The sequence below is a fragment of the Juglans regia genome, chromosome 13, assembly GCF_001411555.2.
Source record: "Juglans regia cultivar Chandler chromosome 13, Walnut 2.0, whole genome shotgun sequence".
Taxonomy (NCBI): Eukaryota; Viridiplantae; Streptophyta; class Magnoliopsida; order Fagales; family Juglandaceae; genus Juglans; species Juglans regia.
Window position 1 is genome coordinate 14,613,939 of NC_049913.1, and position 18,669 is coordinate 14,632,607.

Here is an 18,669-nt window from a genome sequence, read left to right on the forward strand (position 1 = left end):
ACCCTAAAGTTTATTTAGAGTGAAGAAAAGAATAGAGTTTGCGTTTAATTGTCATAATTACTCTGAGGAGAAGAATGTGAAGTTGGTTGTAATTGAGTTTACTGATTATGCGATTATTTGGTGGGATCAATTAGTGACCAATAGCATAATCAGTGGGATCATTAGTGACCAATAAGAGGAGGAATCTTGAGAGGTCTGTAGAAACATGAAGAGAGTTGAAAGCTATCATGAGGCGGAGATTTGTACCTAGCCACTACTATAGAAACATCTACCAAAAACTACAAAACCTTACACAGGGGTCTAGGAGTGTAGAGGATTACCATAAGGAGATGGAGGTGGCTATGATTTGGGCTAATGTAGTGGAGGATCGGGAGGCCACGATGACAAAATTTTTGAGCGTGTTGAATAAGGAGATAGCCAATGTAGTTGAGTTGCAACATTATGTGGAGGTAAAGGATATGAAGCACATGGCTATGAAGGTGGAGAGGCGGCTAAAAGGAAATGGTACATCAAGATATACTTTGATTTCTAGTACTCCTTGGAAACCAAAGTAGGACAAAAATGATCAAGCTGTAACAAAGGGGAAGACCGAATCACCTAAGGGAAAAGATTTGGGTGAGGTTGAAATCTCAAGAAAAAAAGAGAATGAGTTGAAAAATAATTATGAGGCCGAGAGTTAAAAAAAAGATGAGAGTGAAAGAAAAACAGAGAGTGAAAAGAACAACGAGTGTGAGAGGAAAAAAGAGAATGAGGCCAAAACATCAAAAGAAAGAGAGAGAGAAAAAGAAAATAGAGAGGTGATTGAGAGTGAAGAAAAAATAGTGGAGTCACAAGAGGAAAAAGAAAGAGAGATTGCAAAGAGAAACAGAAAGACAAAAATAAGTTTTTATGCTAAGGCAATCTTTTATACTAACGAATTTAACGACTCTTTGCCTAGTGTTGTTGTTTCTTTGTTGCAGGGATATAAGGTTGTGATTCCTAGCGGTGTGTTTAGTGGATTGCCACTATTAGGGAGATAGAGCACTACATTGATTTTGTACTAGGTGCGACAATTCCTAACCGATGTTTCTTTGAAAAACATGAGTCATTGACGTACTTAAAGAGACAAGGTAAGTTGAATAGAATGCATGCCAAGTGGGTGCAATTCATTGAGGCATTTCCTCATATATTCAAATACACACAAGGTATGAAAAATTTTGTGGTTGATGCTTTAGCAAGAAGGTATGTCCTTGTCTTCATTTTAGATGCAAAATTGTTGAGACTTGAATATGATAAGAAATTGCATGCTAACGACGATGACTTTGCTAGTGTGTATGGAACAAGTGAGAAAACATCGTTTGGTAAGTTCTATAAACTAGATTGGTATTTGTTTAGAGGGAATAGATTTTGTGTGCCTACTAGTTTTATGCATAAGTTGCTTGTGTGTGATAGACATGGTGGTTTGTTGGGTAACTTTGGTGTAAAGAAGACTTTCAATGTGTTGCATGAATGTTTGTAGGAGTACCATTTGCCATTCATTGACGTATTACATGAATGTTTGCGGAAGCATAATTTGTCATTCATTAAAGTGTTGCATGAATATTTGTGGAAGTATTATTTGCTATTCATTGAATTTGCATATAATTGGAGTGATCATTTTGGTGTAAGAAAAGCTTTAGGTGTGTTTCCTGAATGCTTGTGGGAGTATCATTTGTCATTCGTTGAATTGTTACATGGACGTTTGCAGGAGTATCATTTGCCCTTATTAGAGTGTTCATATAATAAAACCTTGAATACTACTATTTCTTATTATTCGTTTGAAATTGTTTGTAGTTTTAATCCACTTACTCATTTACCTTTGATACTTTTGCTTATTGATGATAGCAGTAGTTTTAATGAACATTTTCAAATTCTTGAGAAAATTAATGAAAATGCATATAAAATGGATCTTCCAGGTATGTATCATGTTTTTGCTATTTTCAATGTTACTAACATTTTTCCCTTTGATTCAGGTGGAGATTCGATGACGAATCCTTTTGAGCAGAGGGAGAATGATGGGAACCAAAGTGGGCCCAGTCTTAAAAATCTTTTGCAAGTTCTAGATAGGTCAATCACAAGATCAATGAGGTGATACAATCCACTTGAGACGAGTCTAGCAAGAGCCCAACATTCAAGATGGGTTTGAAGGATGAAGATCCAGTTTTGATTCATTTGATACAAGTTATGGAAGATGGCAACAACATGACTTAAAGGTTTTGGGCACTTGAAGGATTTCAATTTATTTAATTCATTTAAATGACTTATTTATTAGTTTAGAATAATTGTGTTTATTACGGGAAGGACTTAAGGGGGCCTACGTAAGGGCATGTTGAAAAATTTATTATTTTATTGATCTAGGATTTCAAGAGGTTACTGTAGCGTTACTATAGCCCCGACACTGTAGCAGCGGCACTGTTCATCCATGGGCGTTTCAGATAAATTGGGCTTTATTTTAGCTAGGGTTTTAATTAGGTTTTGGCTTAAATACTCTTTGTAGCCTCATTTTCAGAAGTTTTATGAAATTTGATGAATTTATTCATTGTGAGTTGAGTTTTACTCCTATTGTTCTTAATTGAATTTTTGAACTTATCAAAAGTAAATCACAACCTTTGTGGCGTTCCTCCTATGTAATCTGGGTTCTTGAAATGAGTTCTTATCGGGTCTAGGTTCTCCATCCATTGACTTGATTTTGACTTTCTTGGAGAGTTTTCAAATTGACTGTGGGTTTAAAGAATTTCATTCCCGTGGGTTCATATCAATGCCAATTCATTTGCTTGAGGTTCTCAATATTCTTAATATAGAAGGTGTTGCATGCAATCCTTTTGAAGTTAGAAATGAGGCTTGGAGAAAAGAAATGATCTTTCTTCTTCTTCATTTTTTTTAATAATCGCGGGTGTTTGGACTAGCTTGCGCGCACCTCGACTAATCCCATAAGGCCTTGAAATTAACGATCAGGTAAACCTCTAGTGGTCTTAAGGGAACTCGAACTGGAGACCATGAAGGAGCAAACCCAAGGCCGGACCTGCTGAGCTTCCCCTCATGATTTGGAGAAAAGAAATGATCTATTTTGAAGTAATTAGAAATTAAAATTTTCAAATATACAAGACTGTTTGGAGTTTTTTGTATGAAGATTCCCTTTGGCTGAGCTCTTTAGGGCTAAATATTTACATGTGAAGCATCATCCTTTTAATATGATTTCGATCCTTCTTCTAGTGATTCTAGCATGCATATGGAGTGCCATTAATGATAGACCTCTTTTGAAAGAGGTATTGCAAGGTTCATGTTGGAAAGACGGTAAAGGATTTTTTTCTTTTTCTTTTTTTTTTTCTTTTTTTTATGTTTTTTTTTTTAAATTAAATGAATGGGCCAAGGTTTATTATTGGTGGATAAGATGGTGCTTGCCCAAATCTCCCAATTACAAAGGATGAGAAGGTTAGTTGGGGTTGATTTGGCTGTGCTGATTGTCAAAGCCTCAAATTCTTGTGACTATTTTAGGATTTTTAGTTTTTAGATTTTTCAATAGCCTCTCTCGTACATGAAAATGTAGATGTCTGGATTTTGAATTATCTATCTGTAAAAACTGATAAAGATTTCAATTTTTAATAGATGGAATACCCTCTTCTTTTTCAAGTGTAATGGATGGTGTTACTTTTTAGTGCAAACATATGATATACTTTTGTCATGTAACATTATTTGTCATATTTCACATCCGAGATGATAAAACTTTCATTTCATTAATCATAAACTAATTACTAATCCAGAAAAGATAAATAATGTAAAAAAAATAAAAGTGTTAAAAAAATATTTTTTAAAAATAAAAAAAAATTAAAATAATATTTTCTTAATTATTAAATCAAAAAAATAAAACTAAAATAAAAAAAAAATGGACAAAATAAACGGGAGCCCAAAACGGACTCCTATCATTTTTCAAATAATTATTTCCACTGTACTGTTGTGGAACCCTCTTCTCAGGGTTTAAGCAACAGAGCGGCAGAGGAGACGGATAAGGCAGAGAAAGAGATGGCTTGGAGAATAGGCGTTGCTCCCACGACAACATCTTACTCGTCGTTCCCTTTCGTTTCTTCTTCTTCTTCTTCTGGTATTTTGGTCTTAGTGCCCTTGGCATACAGTCGCTCTAGTGGTATTGGAGTCGAATATTCATATTCATATCCTTCATTGAGTAGAAGAGCACAAAGCATACCACTTTCACTTTCCTCTTCCACCAAGCACATCTGCAAAGCGGCAGAATACAAATTTCCCGACCCAATTCCCGAATTCGCTAATGCCGTAAGTCTCTCCTCCATTTTCAACGGGTATAACATGTTTGAATTCGATTACAATACATATATCATCATATTATTTACAATTGTTTCATATATATATATATATATATATAGATATATATATATATATATATATATTTTGGTTTTTTCCCCTTGTAATATTGTTTTATATTTTTTAGCTTCTTTAACCAAAGTACCAGGAGTGAGATTTTTTTTTTAACGAATAATTGAAATTGGGTTCAGGAGACAGAAAAGTTTAGGACCCATCTCCGGAAGAAGCTCGAAAAGAAAGATATTTATGGAGATTCAGTTGAAGAAGTCCTACGAATCTGCACTGAGGTATGCAATTTCAACGAATTATTTATACACTTACCCTACTCTTGTTATACTAATATATGTGTGTGGACGGATTAATCGGGATTTTGTTCTTGGACGGCCGGTGCCAATAGAAAAAAAGCATGTGTGTGTGGACATATGCACCTATAGGCTATGTACGTATGTACATGTAAAAAGGGAGGATATTCGTTACACGACTGAATATTAGACTGAAGATGCTTTACTTATTTGTCCTGGAATATTAGATTTCTCAATACCTTTCGCTTAGATTTCACTTCCTCTCCACATTCATTGGCTTTAATACTACCTATGCCATGAAAGTAGTTTGTAAGAGTTCTTAGGAAAAGGTTTTCTGTAGTTTTAGGCTTTCTTTTCTATTTGATTTTACTGAAAAAAAAAATCTTTGGCAGAAAATGATTCATATGCGAACTTGTTGGGACAAATGAAATAAATTTATTGGTTTGAGTAGCAGTGTCACAACGTACAATACCATCTAGTGTTGGAGCTGTACATAGGGTGAGAGGGCTGGTGACTAGCAAGACATCATTGCCTTTAATTGCGTACAGATTAAATCTATCCCATAGAAGTGACCCAATTATGAGGGGTCTTTCCTTAGGTATCACTAGATATGGTGGTCACTTTTATTTGATACTGATCCAGGGATTCTGAACTTCATAGTGTTAAACTTAAATCTTCATAGTGCTAAACATTAGATATGGTGATCAGTTTTATTTATGACAGATTAAAGGTATCTCACAGAAGTGCTCCTACACGAAGCACTAGTATAATAACAGGCTTGATACATTTATTATTGGAACTATGATTTACTAATGCTAAACTTGATTCACAAGCATGCCAGATGCCAGTTAGCTTGCTTTAGAAACACCCACTATCTTTGGGTCACGAGCCTGGTTGTTTTCAGTTAAAATTTGTAGTCATCCTGCTGCATGCCACTGGTCAACGGGTTATACCAACTGCCCATAAAAGTAGGACCAACAATAATGGTACTTCACTTGTGGCAATAACTTTATGAATTTGTTGCACTTGTCAAATGATGGAAAGGAAAAGGGGGAAGGGGGTGGCATTAGTTGGAAAGCAAGAAAGAAACCATCTAAGCTTATAGCTTGATTAGCCCTGCAAAAACTTGGATATACAGAGACTCCTACAGTAGAAAGGTATAGTATAAGGGTAAAATAAATTGTCACTGGATGTACCGATGAAAGGAATAGAATCAGTTATAAGTTTGCTGTTGAATGGAAAATTTTAATCAATGTATGTGTTATTTTCAAATGGTGTCTTTGGGTTATCTCTAGGACATTGGAAGAGTGGAATTTTTCCCTGCACAAATGGTTGCAAAATGAGTCCTAGTTGACACAAAATCAAGAGTTTTATTATATATTCTTCTTGAAGTTATTCGTATTATTGATCCTCCATTGAATTATTATCTGTAACATACTTTCTCTCAACCAGAAAAGAGAATATTGACCCTCTACTTTCCTAGTATAGTGTGTTGTGTGTGCATGGATTTTTTTGGTGGCTCAAACTTGTATGCTTACTGATGCACATGATGAGTTGATTTGTGGATTTGTGGAAGCAATACTTGTACTAAACTATGTTACCTGTGGTAATATTTTTAACAGATATTCAACGACTTTTTGCACACCCATTACGGTGGTCCTGGTACTCTCTTGGTCTTACCTTTTATTGAAATGGCGGATGCTGTAAATGAACGGGGATTGCCTGGAGGACCGCAGGCTGCACGGGCAGCGGTCAAATGGGCTCAAAAATATGTTGACAAGGACTGGAAAGACTGGACTGGTGATAGTGATTAAGCAAAATGCCTCTCATGGGGGCTGAATTTTATCTCACTAGTATTATCCATTTAGGTTCTTGCTTCTTAGACTTATAAAAAAAAAAGGGTTCTTGCTTCTTAGTGCTGATCTAGCAATTTTGATAATATTTTAATGTTCACGTCTAGGAGTGGAGAAGATGACGAGTGAAATTTGTGCAGATTATGCTGTATTTACTGGACATAGGAGAAAACTGATGGATTCACGGAAGCAGTTCAATTTCCAGTGGATATGGTTTTATCATTTCTGTTTCTCAGCAAGACTGCATTTTCCTTGCTTCTCTAAAACAGACCATTTTCAACAGAGAATCCAAGTCTAAAATATTGTCGACACTAGAATCAACTCTACAGACAATGTTGATTTAGATGCTATATTTCTTTTCATGCTATACAACTTAGGTTGAGGACCATAACTAGGATCCACATCCTGCGTGTATTGCATGTCCTGCCATTCTATGAATGTACCTCCTTACTGGTCTTGCATACTGAAAAAAGGGACATGAAAAGAACAATAACCAAGAGATTTTAACGGCAATTTGAAATGACAATTATTAGTACAGTTAATAATACAAATAAAGTCGACATTATCTGTGTTCCGGATTTCATGTTGGCTGAATGAATTTGTCTAAACTTTTCTCTTGCTATGACATTAACAAATGCTGTCAATCTAGTCACGCTGCGGAGGTCATGCCGATGCTTCTTGATATGAAGCCCAAACAAACGAGAACTGTAAACCACCAAATCACATAAGCTCATTGTTGCAGTGAATTCTAAACCCAGAAATCCTACACTCTTTCAGGGTTTAATTGTAGAAAAGCCAGGTCACCTACAGGAAGCAAAACAGAGCCCAAAGGCTTAAGGCAAACCTATCATCGAATTGGACATATCTATCGTACAAAAGTATCCAGCAACTCAGCAAGCCTACCTTTGAGCTACTTCTCCAACTCCTGGACTTGACCATCTGTAGCAGTAGATAGGTTACACGATACTCAGTAAATAAATGGAAGGAAAACTAAAAGCCACAAAAGTCGTACAAATTCTGAGAGGATCTCACCAGCAAGTCCAACTGCCAAGTTTTCTTGAGCATCAACGTCAGATTTTAGGCCCTTGGAGAAGTAAAATGGCAATTTCAGGATGTTGATTGAAAAAGAATCAATAACATAACAGCGCCAGTAATGATTCTTATCACAAGGAATGAAGTACATGTTTCTAACAAAAATCAAAGTCAGAAGGATGAAGAGAACAAAAAGAATGCCAAAATGGACTTGATGAAGACGGTGAGAATTGGCTGAATGCTATGGATTTACCAGAAAACTTGGTCCCATATAAAGCTATACGGGAATAAGAAAATTAAGGCCATGTTTGGACTAAGTCTTTGTTAATTTATAACATCCGTTTCGTTATATGTTATAAGTGAACAACCAATATGGAAGGCAATCATGCTTACTTTTAAGCTGTACCTTCCAAGAATGGAACTGACTCAATAGGAACAGCGGCATGAAATGTTCAAGAAGATTTATTGATAACTATTTGTTTATGTCAATATTAGTGACTTGAATTTCTCGTATAAGTGGGCTAAGGTTCAAAGCTGTGTATAGCATACCATCAGGATTCTGTCTACAATTTGTTGTACAGGCCCATAAGAACTACCATGTAGCATTAAAAACAAGAGAAGAATCAATTGTACATACCCTCAAGACATTATTTATTTCTATTGGGATAAACTGGTTATCAAAGGCTAATTTGAAGTATAAGAGTGGAAGCAAAACAAAGGAAATAATGACAATCACACATAGAACATCAAGATATTAGTGGTTTGGCTCAATGTGAGTCTATGTCCACTGTCGGGGTCGGTCTCAACAAAGGTGGAGTACAAGAGATCAATCACAAAATCCTCAATTCCAAAGCCCTAATACCCTTAATGAACTCTTAGGATTATTCACAAAAGGATTATCTCTCTCCTCTACAATGTTCGACTACTAATAAGTTTAAAAATACATGAGAAAATCATGTATTTATAGTCCATGGCGTGAGAAGCCCTAAAACTGAACATTCGCTCGAGTGAAGAGTCGAGTGCATGTCGAGTGGACGTTTAGGGTAGGCACTTGCTTGAACTAAGTGTCGAGCGAACTCACGAGTTGACTTCCCACTCAAGCTAATTGTCAAGCGAGTGTCGAGCAAAGTCAAGGGTTGGCTTCTCGCTCAAGTGGACTGTCAAACGAAGTGTCGAGCCAAAGTCGAGTCACAGTCGAGCAACAGTTAAGCCAAGCCTCTGAAATGACATTTTCAGTAGGAAATCTAATCAAACTCAACAAATCTCCACCTTGGCTTGAATTGCTTCAAGCCTAAACAAAAAATACATTAACCAAAGACTCGACCCCATCCAACAAGTCTTCTAAGGGAATCACAAACCCCGAACACAATGTCTATCTTTGAAGAACTCAATTTCCACCCAAAACTCTTCAATTTTATAGACCACTTGACCAAATCACAAGCTTGGTCCTAATGAAAAGATTCAACCTCTTCACACAAAGGCAACACACCACTATACATACTGTTTACTTGAACAACAACTTCTAAATACACATAAAGGCAAACAACAAATATTATTTGTCAAAGTAAGAACACCACAAAGTCTCCATGAGTATATCCCAAAGGTGGTCAAACTGCCTCCTCTATCTACCAAATGAAACTGTAGACTTGCTCTCACTTTGCGCCAATGCCAAAATCAAAATAATGCTTAATTTTAATAGCATGATCTAGAGTACCACCTATAATCTACTGTGAAGCTCTCCCACTGCTCTCCTTTCTTGTGAAAACAACAGCTGCAAAACTGTGGAAAGAAGAAAGATTCACCCAAAAGCAAGCTATGTTAACTGTTTACCCAAATCTGTAGACAAGCTTGGCAAACCCAAAACCATACTACGAGTAATTCTTAAGAGTCTGATTCATCCGTTCAGTTACCACATTTCTATGGAGTGGACCCAACTGTACGGTCTGGAAAAAAATGCTCTACCTTCTTGTTTGTAGATCACTAGCCTTCTCAAGTACTTGAACACATCAAACACATCACTAAACAAAGAGTTAAAATAAATAAACCCAAACTTTTTCTCAAATGATCATCAAGAAATATGAGTACAAAGAGGGCACCACATCACACAAGATATACCCCAAAAATCATAAAGAAATAAACTGCAGTAAACCTAATTTTGCACTTCTTTACAGGAATACAATGCCAACAAAAAATCAAGCTTTCTTGTATTCTGCGTACACAAAGCAAAAAGTTGCCTACTCACAAATGGCCACACTCGTTCACCCAATATGGCCCAGTCACATGTGCCATAAATGAGTAATACCTGAATTTGGAATGTTTGATGATGCAGTTCGACCAGTCACTATACTATCCTGAAGAAAATAAAGATCATTTGTCTTCTTCCTTGTCATTACCACCAAAAAGCCCTTGTAGACTTGAATGACTCCACCTACAGCTAATACTGATAACCAAAGGATTCAAGAATGCCCAAAGATATAAGATCTTTTTTCAAAGACGAAATATGCCGAATATTAGACAAAGTTCTAATGGTTTCATCATACATCTTAATCTCAATTGAACCGATCCTAACAATTTCACAAGTCATATCATTCCCCACCAAAACGGAATCATCGTTTACTGATTTATAGATAGTGAACAAATCTATCATTGAACACATATGAAACATACATGCTAAATCCATGACCCACTTGTCACCAAAATCGCCACTGACTACTAGGAAAATATTAGAGTTTGTTGGATTGTTCTTCAATGCTAACAACATTGGAGGAACTTTTACCTTCCTCCTTATTCTTCAATCTGGGACACTCGTTCTTGTAATGACCAAACATATGACAGTAGTGACATTTAACATTTTTCTTATTAAATTTAAAACTACAACTGGAATTACCCCTATTATTTTCCAAACTTCTTTCTCCTAATCTACCACCAAAAGAACATTTCACAAACAAGCCATCGACTTGATTATCCGTGCTTTGTACACACAATTTTATCCTCAAAGCCTTAAAATTCAAAGCAGATTTTACATTTACCAAGGAAATAGTATCTCTACCATACTCCATTGAGTTCACAAAATTATCAAATGAGACTGGCAACGAATACAACACAATTAAGGCTCGATCCTCATCATCAAGCTTAATATAAATATTCCTCATCTAAATGATCGGAAATAGGCATACCTTCCCACATCTTGAGAGTGTATAATCGTTGCTTCAAAAACAAACGGTTGGTGAGCGACTTTGTCATATACAAATGGGGTTGGAATCCGGCCCTTCCAAGGAAAATCTCAGTGACTATGTGGAAAGCAATGCATGAATGTCTCCCTCTGGATGACCGTGTGAAGAGGATTGGCATCCCGGTAGTATCAAGCTGTGATTGCTGTCTTGTTCAGGCTTGTGAAGATGCAGACCACGTATTTGCCAAAGGTGGATTTGCGGAAGAAATGTGGCAAATGTGCTCCTTAGTCCTGGGTGTACCGAGGTTGGAAGGTAAACCATGGAAGGATAGGGTCGCTTGTTGGCACAGAAGAGCAAGTAATTCATCATTTAATGGGCAGTTACTTGGATTGTTGCCGTCAATATTAATATGGCGCTTATGGGGCTTCAGTGCAAGGCGAGAATGAGGGAGTGGCAGAATTTGTCCAGTCGGTTTGGTGCTCTATTCGGTTTTGGATCTCTTGGGCAGCTATGAAAATAAAGGTAGTTAAAGACCTCACTCAAAGATATGAAGATATCTTACACTGCTTCAATTGCCTTTTCCTTCAACACAGGAGCTAGTTGCAACTACGGTCAAGTGGAATACTCCTAAGGAGGGATGGGTGAAGCTTAATATTGATGGTTGTTCATTAGGGAATCCTGGTGCTGCAGGGGCCGGAGGGATTATAAGAAATTCAAATGGTGATTTCATAAGTGGGTTTGCAGTTACTCTAGGCCATCACTCGAATAATTAGGCAGAATTACTAGGCTTATTGCATGGTCTTCGGAACATTGATCAGTTGGGTTTTATAAATGTGGAAATTAAGCTTGATTCTTTGCTTGTTATTCACTAGCTAAAGAATAAAAGATGTGGTCTTTGGAATATGAAAGATTTTTGGGAGGAAATTCAAAGGCGCTTAGATGGGATTAATTTTTCCTATTATCATTCTTTTAGAGAGGCGAATTTGGCAGCATATGGATTTGCAAAGCATGGAGCTCTAGGTTCCTCTAAAGTTTGGTCATCACTATCGAATCTTCCTTCTCTTATTAGAGGTATCATTAGATTGGAAAATGGGAGATTTCCATATATTCTTTTACATAGGAAGTGAGGTTTTTTTAGTGTGGGGTTTGATTGTTATTTTGGGTTTAACATTTTTTTTTTTTTTTTTGGTTTGATTTTTTTAGGAAGCTTGGGTTTCTCAGGTGATTGATCTGTAGCCATGGTTTTCCTCCACCTAAGTGAGGGTCTTTAATAAAATTGGGATGGAGTCACTATTGGAACAGGTGACCTTCGGCTCTTTAAAAAAAAAAATATTCCAAAAACCAGCAGTGGTCTCCTCATCAGCAACCTCCCTCAAAACTCTATTTGATAGTGACAACAGGATAGCATGTGTTTTATCATCTTCTTCTCTTGACGGTGCAGGAGAATCATCAGCCTCCTTTCCATCCAATACATTTGACAACCTTTGTCGTCACAATAAAGCTTTCATCTTGATGCGCCACAAACTGAAACTATTCCGATCGTCCAATTTCTCCACTTCAAACTTTGTCATAGCCATCCCTCAAGATCTCGTACAGAGCTTGGCGCTTTGATACCAGTTTGTTGGGATAAACTAGTTATCAATTGCTAATTTGAAGTATAACAGCAAAAGCAAAACAAAAAAAAGAAATAATGACAATCACACACAGAACACTAAGATATAAGTGATTCGGCTCAATGTTAGGCTATGTCCACTGTCGGGGTCGGTCTCAATGAATTCACTATCAACAAAGATGGAGTACAAGAGATCAATTCCAAAATTTTCAATCTTAAAGCTTGATATACCCAATGAACTCTCAGGATTCTTCACAAAATGATTCTCTCTCTCTACAATGTTCAGCTGCTAATAAGTTTAAAACTACATGAGAAAAATATGTATTTCTAATCCACGGCGCGAGAAGCCATTAAACTGAACATTCGCTCAAGCGACGCGTCAAGCGCATGTCGAGCAGACGTTTAGGGCAGGCACTCGCTCGAGCTGAGTGTTGAGCAAGTGTCGAGAGAACTCATCGGTTGGCTTCTCGCTTGAGCTGACTGTCGAGCGAGGTGTCCAGCCAAAGTTTGCTCAAGCCACAGTCGAGCCAAGCCTCTAGAATGTCGTTTTCAACAAGAAATCAAGTCAAACTCAACAATTTCGAAAGAAAGAAATTTGTTCATCAGTTTATTTGCCTCTTCATACAAGTCGAACATGTTATGGTTTTTTACTTTCCACAAACTTTGAACCTGTTCCATAAAAAGAAATATCGTTATGCATAGAAAATTAGGAAAAAAGAAAAGACAAGCACAAGAAATGTCCACCAATAGAATAACCAAAACACTATGGACCAACCGAACTGGTATTCACCGATTTTGAAAATTGAAGTACCGATACCAGACCAATTCATCCCCAAAACTGATACTTTTGGTTTTATCGGTTCGATCCAGTTTTTTCGATGTACTAGCAAGGTCAGGTGCTTAGGAAGTTTAACTTGCAACAACAAATTAAAAAATTGAAAAAAAAATTGTCTAGATATAAAAATTATATGCAACAAAAAATAGGAATTGTAGTAAAACTATTATAATATACCTACATTATTTATAAGAATCATGTTATCATATATGTTAGTGATAATATAATGGTTACATATACCAAAAATATTAGTCTATTCTTATTGTAGTATACGCACATTGATTTATAATAATTATATTAATAAACACATAGTAGTATAATATTGAATTTAACTATATTATTATACTCTATATAAGTTATACTATACACTTTTTATATGAGTGTATATGATCAAATGTGTAGAAATATATTTATAAAAAAGATTATCTATTATAATTTATTATGCCATAAAATATATTTATCCTTGATATAATATATACACACACACATATCGAAAGTAGGTTTATATTAATAACTTAATATTAGTGTTCATGTTTAAAATTAAGATTTTATGTTATATTAATTTATGTTATTAGATTATTATACATGAATAATAAGATTTTAAAATTCCATGTTATATTAATTAGCAATTTAGCATATAATATATATAATATAATATTAAAAAATTATATATGATATAAAAAAAATCATATAAAAAATATTTTATATATACAAGTGGTCCAGTAAAAGAAAAAACAAAACTGACACCGAACCGATTTGAAACCGGTTTTGCAAAAACGAAATCAATACTTGACCGAACCTGTTTTACACCGGACTGACACACCAGTCCAGTTTATTGGATTTTTTTTCAACCTTACAGGTAAGTCGGTAAGAACATATGCTTTGTAGGGGTGAAAACAAACCGATAAACCGGATTGAACCAATGAGTTATGTCTGATTCTAAATCGGTTCGATCTAGTATAGGTTTTTTTTTTTTCAAAAACGATTGAAATCAGTCTGGTTCCTGTTTTCTTTTTTCTAATACCTGACCAGACCGGTTCATATAAATATATATTTTAATTTTTTTATATTATATAAAATATTTTTATATGATTTTTTATATTATATATAATTTTTATATAAACTATATATAAATTATATATAAAATAATCTTCTATAATCTGCTAAATTACTAATGAAAATAACATTAAATTTTAAAATCCTATATAAATAATTATATATTATCACTATAGTCTATAGTTTTAATAGTTATACTAATAAAATATCACTATATATTATAATATCCTATAATACGTCGCTATATTATATATTATAATATACTATAATATGTCACTATAGTATGTAATACAATTATAATATATATTATAATATACTGCAATATATTATCACCATATTATTATATACTATAATATATATAGCATATTATGTATACTATATATAATATACCTAAAAAATAAAACCGAACCGGACTGAAATTAGTAAAACCAAAAGTACCGGTTTAGGATTATAACTTGTGTGGTATCGGTTGTTCAAATCTCAAAATCGGTGTACATTGGTTCAGTTATAAAGTATATCCAAAATCGGACCAAACCGGACTGGTTACACCCCTAATGCTTTGGTCTCATGCTATGAAATTACGAATACAAACATGTACAAAGCACAAGAAAGTAGGCCAAAAATAGACAAACCTGTCAAACTTTCCAAACCACATGGTGGCAAAGTAAACTAAGTTCATATCACAAAATGCAAAGACAAACTTTACCCATATGTATCATGGTGCTGTGGTGTAGTCGGTTATCACGTCAATCTAACACATAGAAGGTCTCCAGTTTGAGTCCGAGCAATGCCATTCCTTTTTGTTTTGCCTTCTGCATCTCATTAAGTTGGTTTTTCAGGCTTTCCACCTTTGTGCTTTTTAGCCTAAAATGAGGGGTTTCTCAAAATCGCATCTTCCACTATTAATTTGGTCCGGGTAGTATTCATTCTCACATATTTGTAACTTGTCCATTGTATAGAAGTTGGTCCTTTACATTGGTACAACCCAAGTCTAAAGTGAATGAACATTGGGTTGCCTAAATTCCAAACTTTTGGACCAATAGCCTTATCTACTCCCTTAATTGTACAACAAGGTTTGTAAATTTTGTAGGTCCAAACAAAACAATACAACAAAAAGAAATTTTCCTTGGCTCAATTATGGCTGATGAGAATGCAAAGTGTCATATTTTTCTCCCTTAATGTTTAGTCTTTTATACTTATTTGGTGCCTAAATGTACTCATTATTCTTATATTTTTATTTAGGAAGCAAATGGAGTCGTAAAATGAAAAATGAAGTTAATTGGGCAGTTTTGGACAGTTTCGACATTGCTTCATAATATGGGCATAAATCTCCCATATGAGCTCAGATTGAGATGATTCATGATGCTATGGAACACCAAGACAAAAATCTACAACTTTCATGTTTTGAGTTTTGAAATATACTGGCTGAATAAAGGTCGAAATTGGGCTTAAAGTTGATGCAGCTGCACTCCTGACATTTCAGAACGTTCGGCCTTATCGTGCCATTCAAATGTGCGATTTAACTGCAGACGTTTTGGAGATCTGGTGCACAAAATTTACAGCTGGAAAACACCACTTTCCTAGTTATATTATGACTCTATTTTATTTTCAATATTTCCATTAATTAAGTCAGATTTGGATATGATTATTTGAGGATAATGTTTAGAATATTTTAGGAGATTTGGTAGGATTCTAATAAGGGGCCATGGATGTGTAAAAGGAAAAAATCATCAGACTAGGGCATCTTTCTCCCCTCTTCTCTAACTCCTCCTTCCAGTATTCATGATGGATTTGTGTGGCTAAACTTTCATAATTGGTCAAAGAAAATGGAAACCTCGGAATCAATAAAACTGTGAGATCTTATTTGTTTTTAGTGTTCAATTTATGCTTTGAGTATCAAATGTTTTTCTATGTCTATTTTCATAATTGTCTCGTTTAATTACTAGGAGGCCTACTAGTTTATTTGCTAGATTATACATCAAATCCGTAATTGTTTGATCCCTCTAATTTGTGAAGTAACTAAGATTTAATGATTTGCTGCATCAGAAATTATTAGATATTAGGAATAATGCTCGACTAAATTAAATGCAACCGCTTGTACTTTTGTTGTTTAGCTTCATCGATCTCTTTAAATGTTAAGGTTGCTACTAGATTAAACATTTAGTGCTTGTCTCGGTTTGTTTAGTGGTTAAGGTTAATTAGATTTCTTGTTTTCTAATTAACTACGACTAAGGAGAGATAGGAAAATAATTCCAACGGTGAATATTCAAAGTATGAATTAATATATATTTGCATCGATGATCAGTTGTAAAATTCCGATGGTGGATGTTGACTTAGACCAAAATTTATTCTTTTGATTGATTTCGATACTTTAATTTGAATTGTTTCTTAGTTGTTCTTCTTAAAATTATTTTCGTTATACTCAAACCCCCCCCCCCCAATCCTTGTTAACATAGCATAAAACTAGGCTAAATACTCTCCGTTAGAACGATCCTTACTTGCATTACTACAGGTACTTTTAGGCATATAGGTTTTATTTTTTGTTGCCTACTACAACACACCAGCGGCCAAGAGGATTCGATGCTTTCTAACGAAAATTTAATCACGGCATGGATTTTTACAATCCAGGAATGGCAATATCACTCCACATTATATTATGACTTTTCTTCCTTGGTCTTAGAAATATGCAATTTATTGTACATTTACATTTGTACCCTTGTATGTGATTCCTTATTTTTAGATGTACATATAAATACTTCTACACGTGTATTTTTAGTTGTAATACAATATATACACATCAAAGATATTTTCATCCCAAATCCTCTTTGTTCTCTCTCTGTATTCTTGAAACCCCTTCACCCTTCTGTATCACAATCTCCAAAGGACACCATGGTAGAATTTTTCTTTTGTCATGGTATTAGAGCATTATAATTGCTCTAGATTTTTGTCATGGATTCCATTGCAATTTCTTCTATCCCCCAAATTTCCCTCAACAATCCTTCAAACCCTTATTTCTTACATCATGGAGAAAATCCTAGCATAATCCTTGTCACCGATCAATTGACAGGCGACAATTATCACTTATGGGCAAGATTAATATCGAAAGCCATCATTGCTAAAAACAAAACTGGATTCATCACTGGAATCGTCAAGAGACTGATCAATGAAGCTAATCCTTTTTACTTGTCTTGGGTTCGATGTAATGACATGGTTGTCTCATGGATCATCAACTCAGTCACGAAGAACATAGGTTCGAGCATTATGTACATAGATAATGATGCCGACATGCAAACGTAGAACTAGGATTCGGTGCATGGGGGGCGATTAGCAAAGTCTGGTGTTATGTGTAGGGGTGAACAGTAACCGACATTTAAGGTAGCAAAGTGTGTCACCAACATTTAACATTAATCATCTAAGGTAGCTATCTAGGAACAAATTAAATTATTAAAGCCGCCAATATGAACCTCTCACTTAAGCTTCATCAGACTTAAGTAAATGATAAAAATTAAGATAGAAACAGTCGTGAAACTTGTTGAAACAAACGATAATAATTAGCTATATGCTTTTATCTTTGTCTTTACTCCTAATTGTTAATTCAATGGTAGTATATATGTACTTACTAACAAAACTAATCCAAATTAATAAGTTAGCTAGTAGAAGACTTGAAAATAAAACTGTAAATAAATAGGAAAAATGATTTGTAAATTTACCAAATAGCTTATAGAAAGAGACCAAGATATTTTCTTGCCTCTTATCAGTGAGAATGTGAGATTTTATTAATGACAAAAAATAGGTGTGAGTATGAAAAAATCGTTGAAAAATTAAAAGAAACCTAGACAACAAAGTACTAAGTGAGATTTTTGAAAATGATTTTGGGGAGGCAAATTATTTTATATTAGGACATCTTTAAAAAACCCATATACAAAAGCATGTTTTAAAAACTTTGGGGGGGGGGGGACCCATCAATGTAGGTCCACCCCTACTGACACGTGGAAGGACTTAAATGATCGCTTCTCACAAGGTAATCATCCAATAATTTTTCAATTACGAAAGACAATTAGTTCATTGAAACAAGAACAAAAATCTGTGAGTGACTTTACATAGATTTGAAGTTCTATGGGGATGAATTAGCAAATTACAAATATAATTTGCCATAGTGTTCTATGGAAACCCTAAAATTGTTTTAGGAGACACAACAAGAGGACTATGTGATGCATTTTTTTATGGGGTTAGGTGATTCTTTTAATAATAGACGAAGTCAAATCTTATTACTTGATCATTTTCCCTCAATAAACAAAGTCATTTCTTTGGTTCTACAAGAAGAGAAACAAAGAGAGATAACTTTGAATACAATTGTACCAAGCCTTGAATCAATTGCTGCCTTGACAGCAAAACCTGCTAAAACTGAAAATTTTGCCACAAAGCAAACCAGTTTTCGCACGTATAAACCTGT

The 18,669-nt window shown here is 35.0% G+C and overlaps 1 protein-coding gene across 1 annotated transcript; it reads left to right on the forward strand.

The window, feature by feature from the left end:
- The first annotated feature begins 3,965 nt into the window (after nucleotides 1–3,965).
- LOC108993814 (protein PLASTID REDOX INSENSITIVE 2, chloroplastic) lies at nucleotides 3,966–6,747 on the forward strand. The gene is made up of 3 exons (XM_018968849.2): nucleotides 3,966–4,305; nucleotides 4,545–4,640; nucleotides 6,278–6,747. The coding sequence occupies exons 1-3, from the start codon at nucleotides 4,039–4,041 to the stop codon at nucleotides 6,467–6,469; spliced, it is 555 nt and encodes a 184-aa protein (XP_018824394.2). The 5' UTR covers nucleotides 3,966–4,038; the 3' UTR covers nucleotides 6,470–6,747.
- The last annotated feature ends 11,922 nt before the right edge of the window (nucleotides 6,748–18,669 follow it).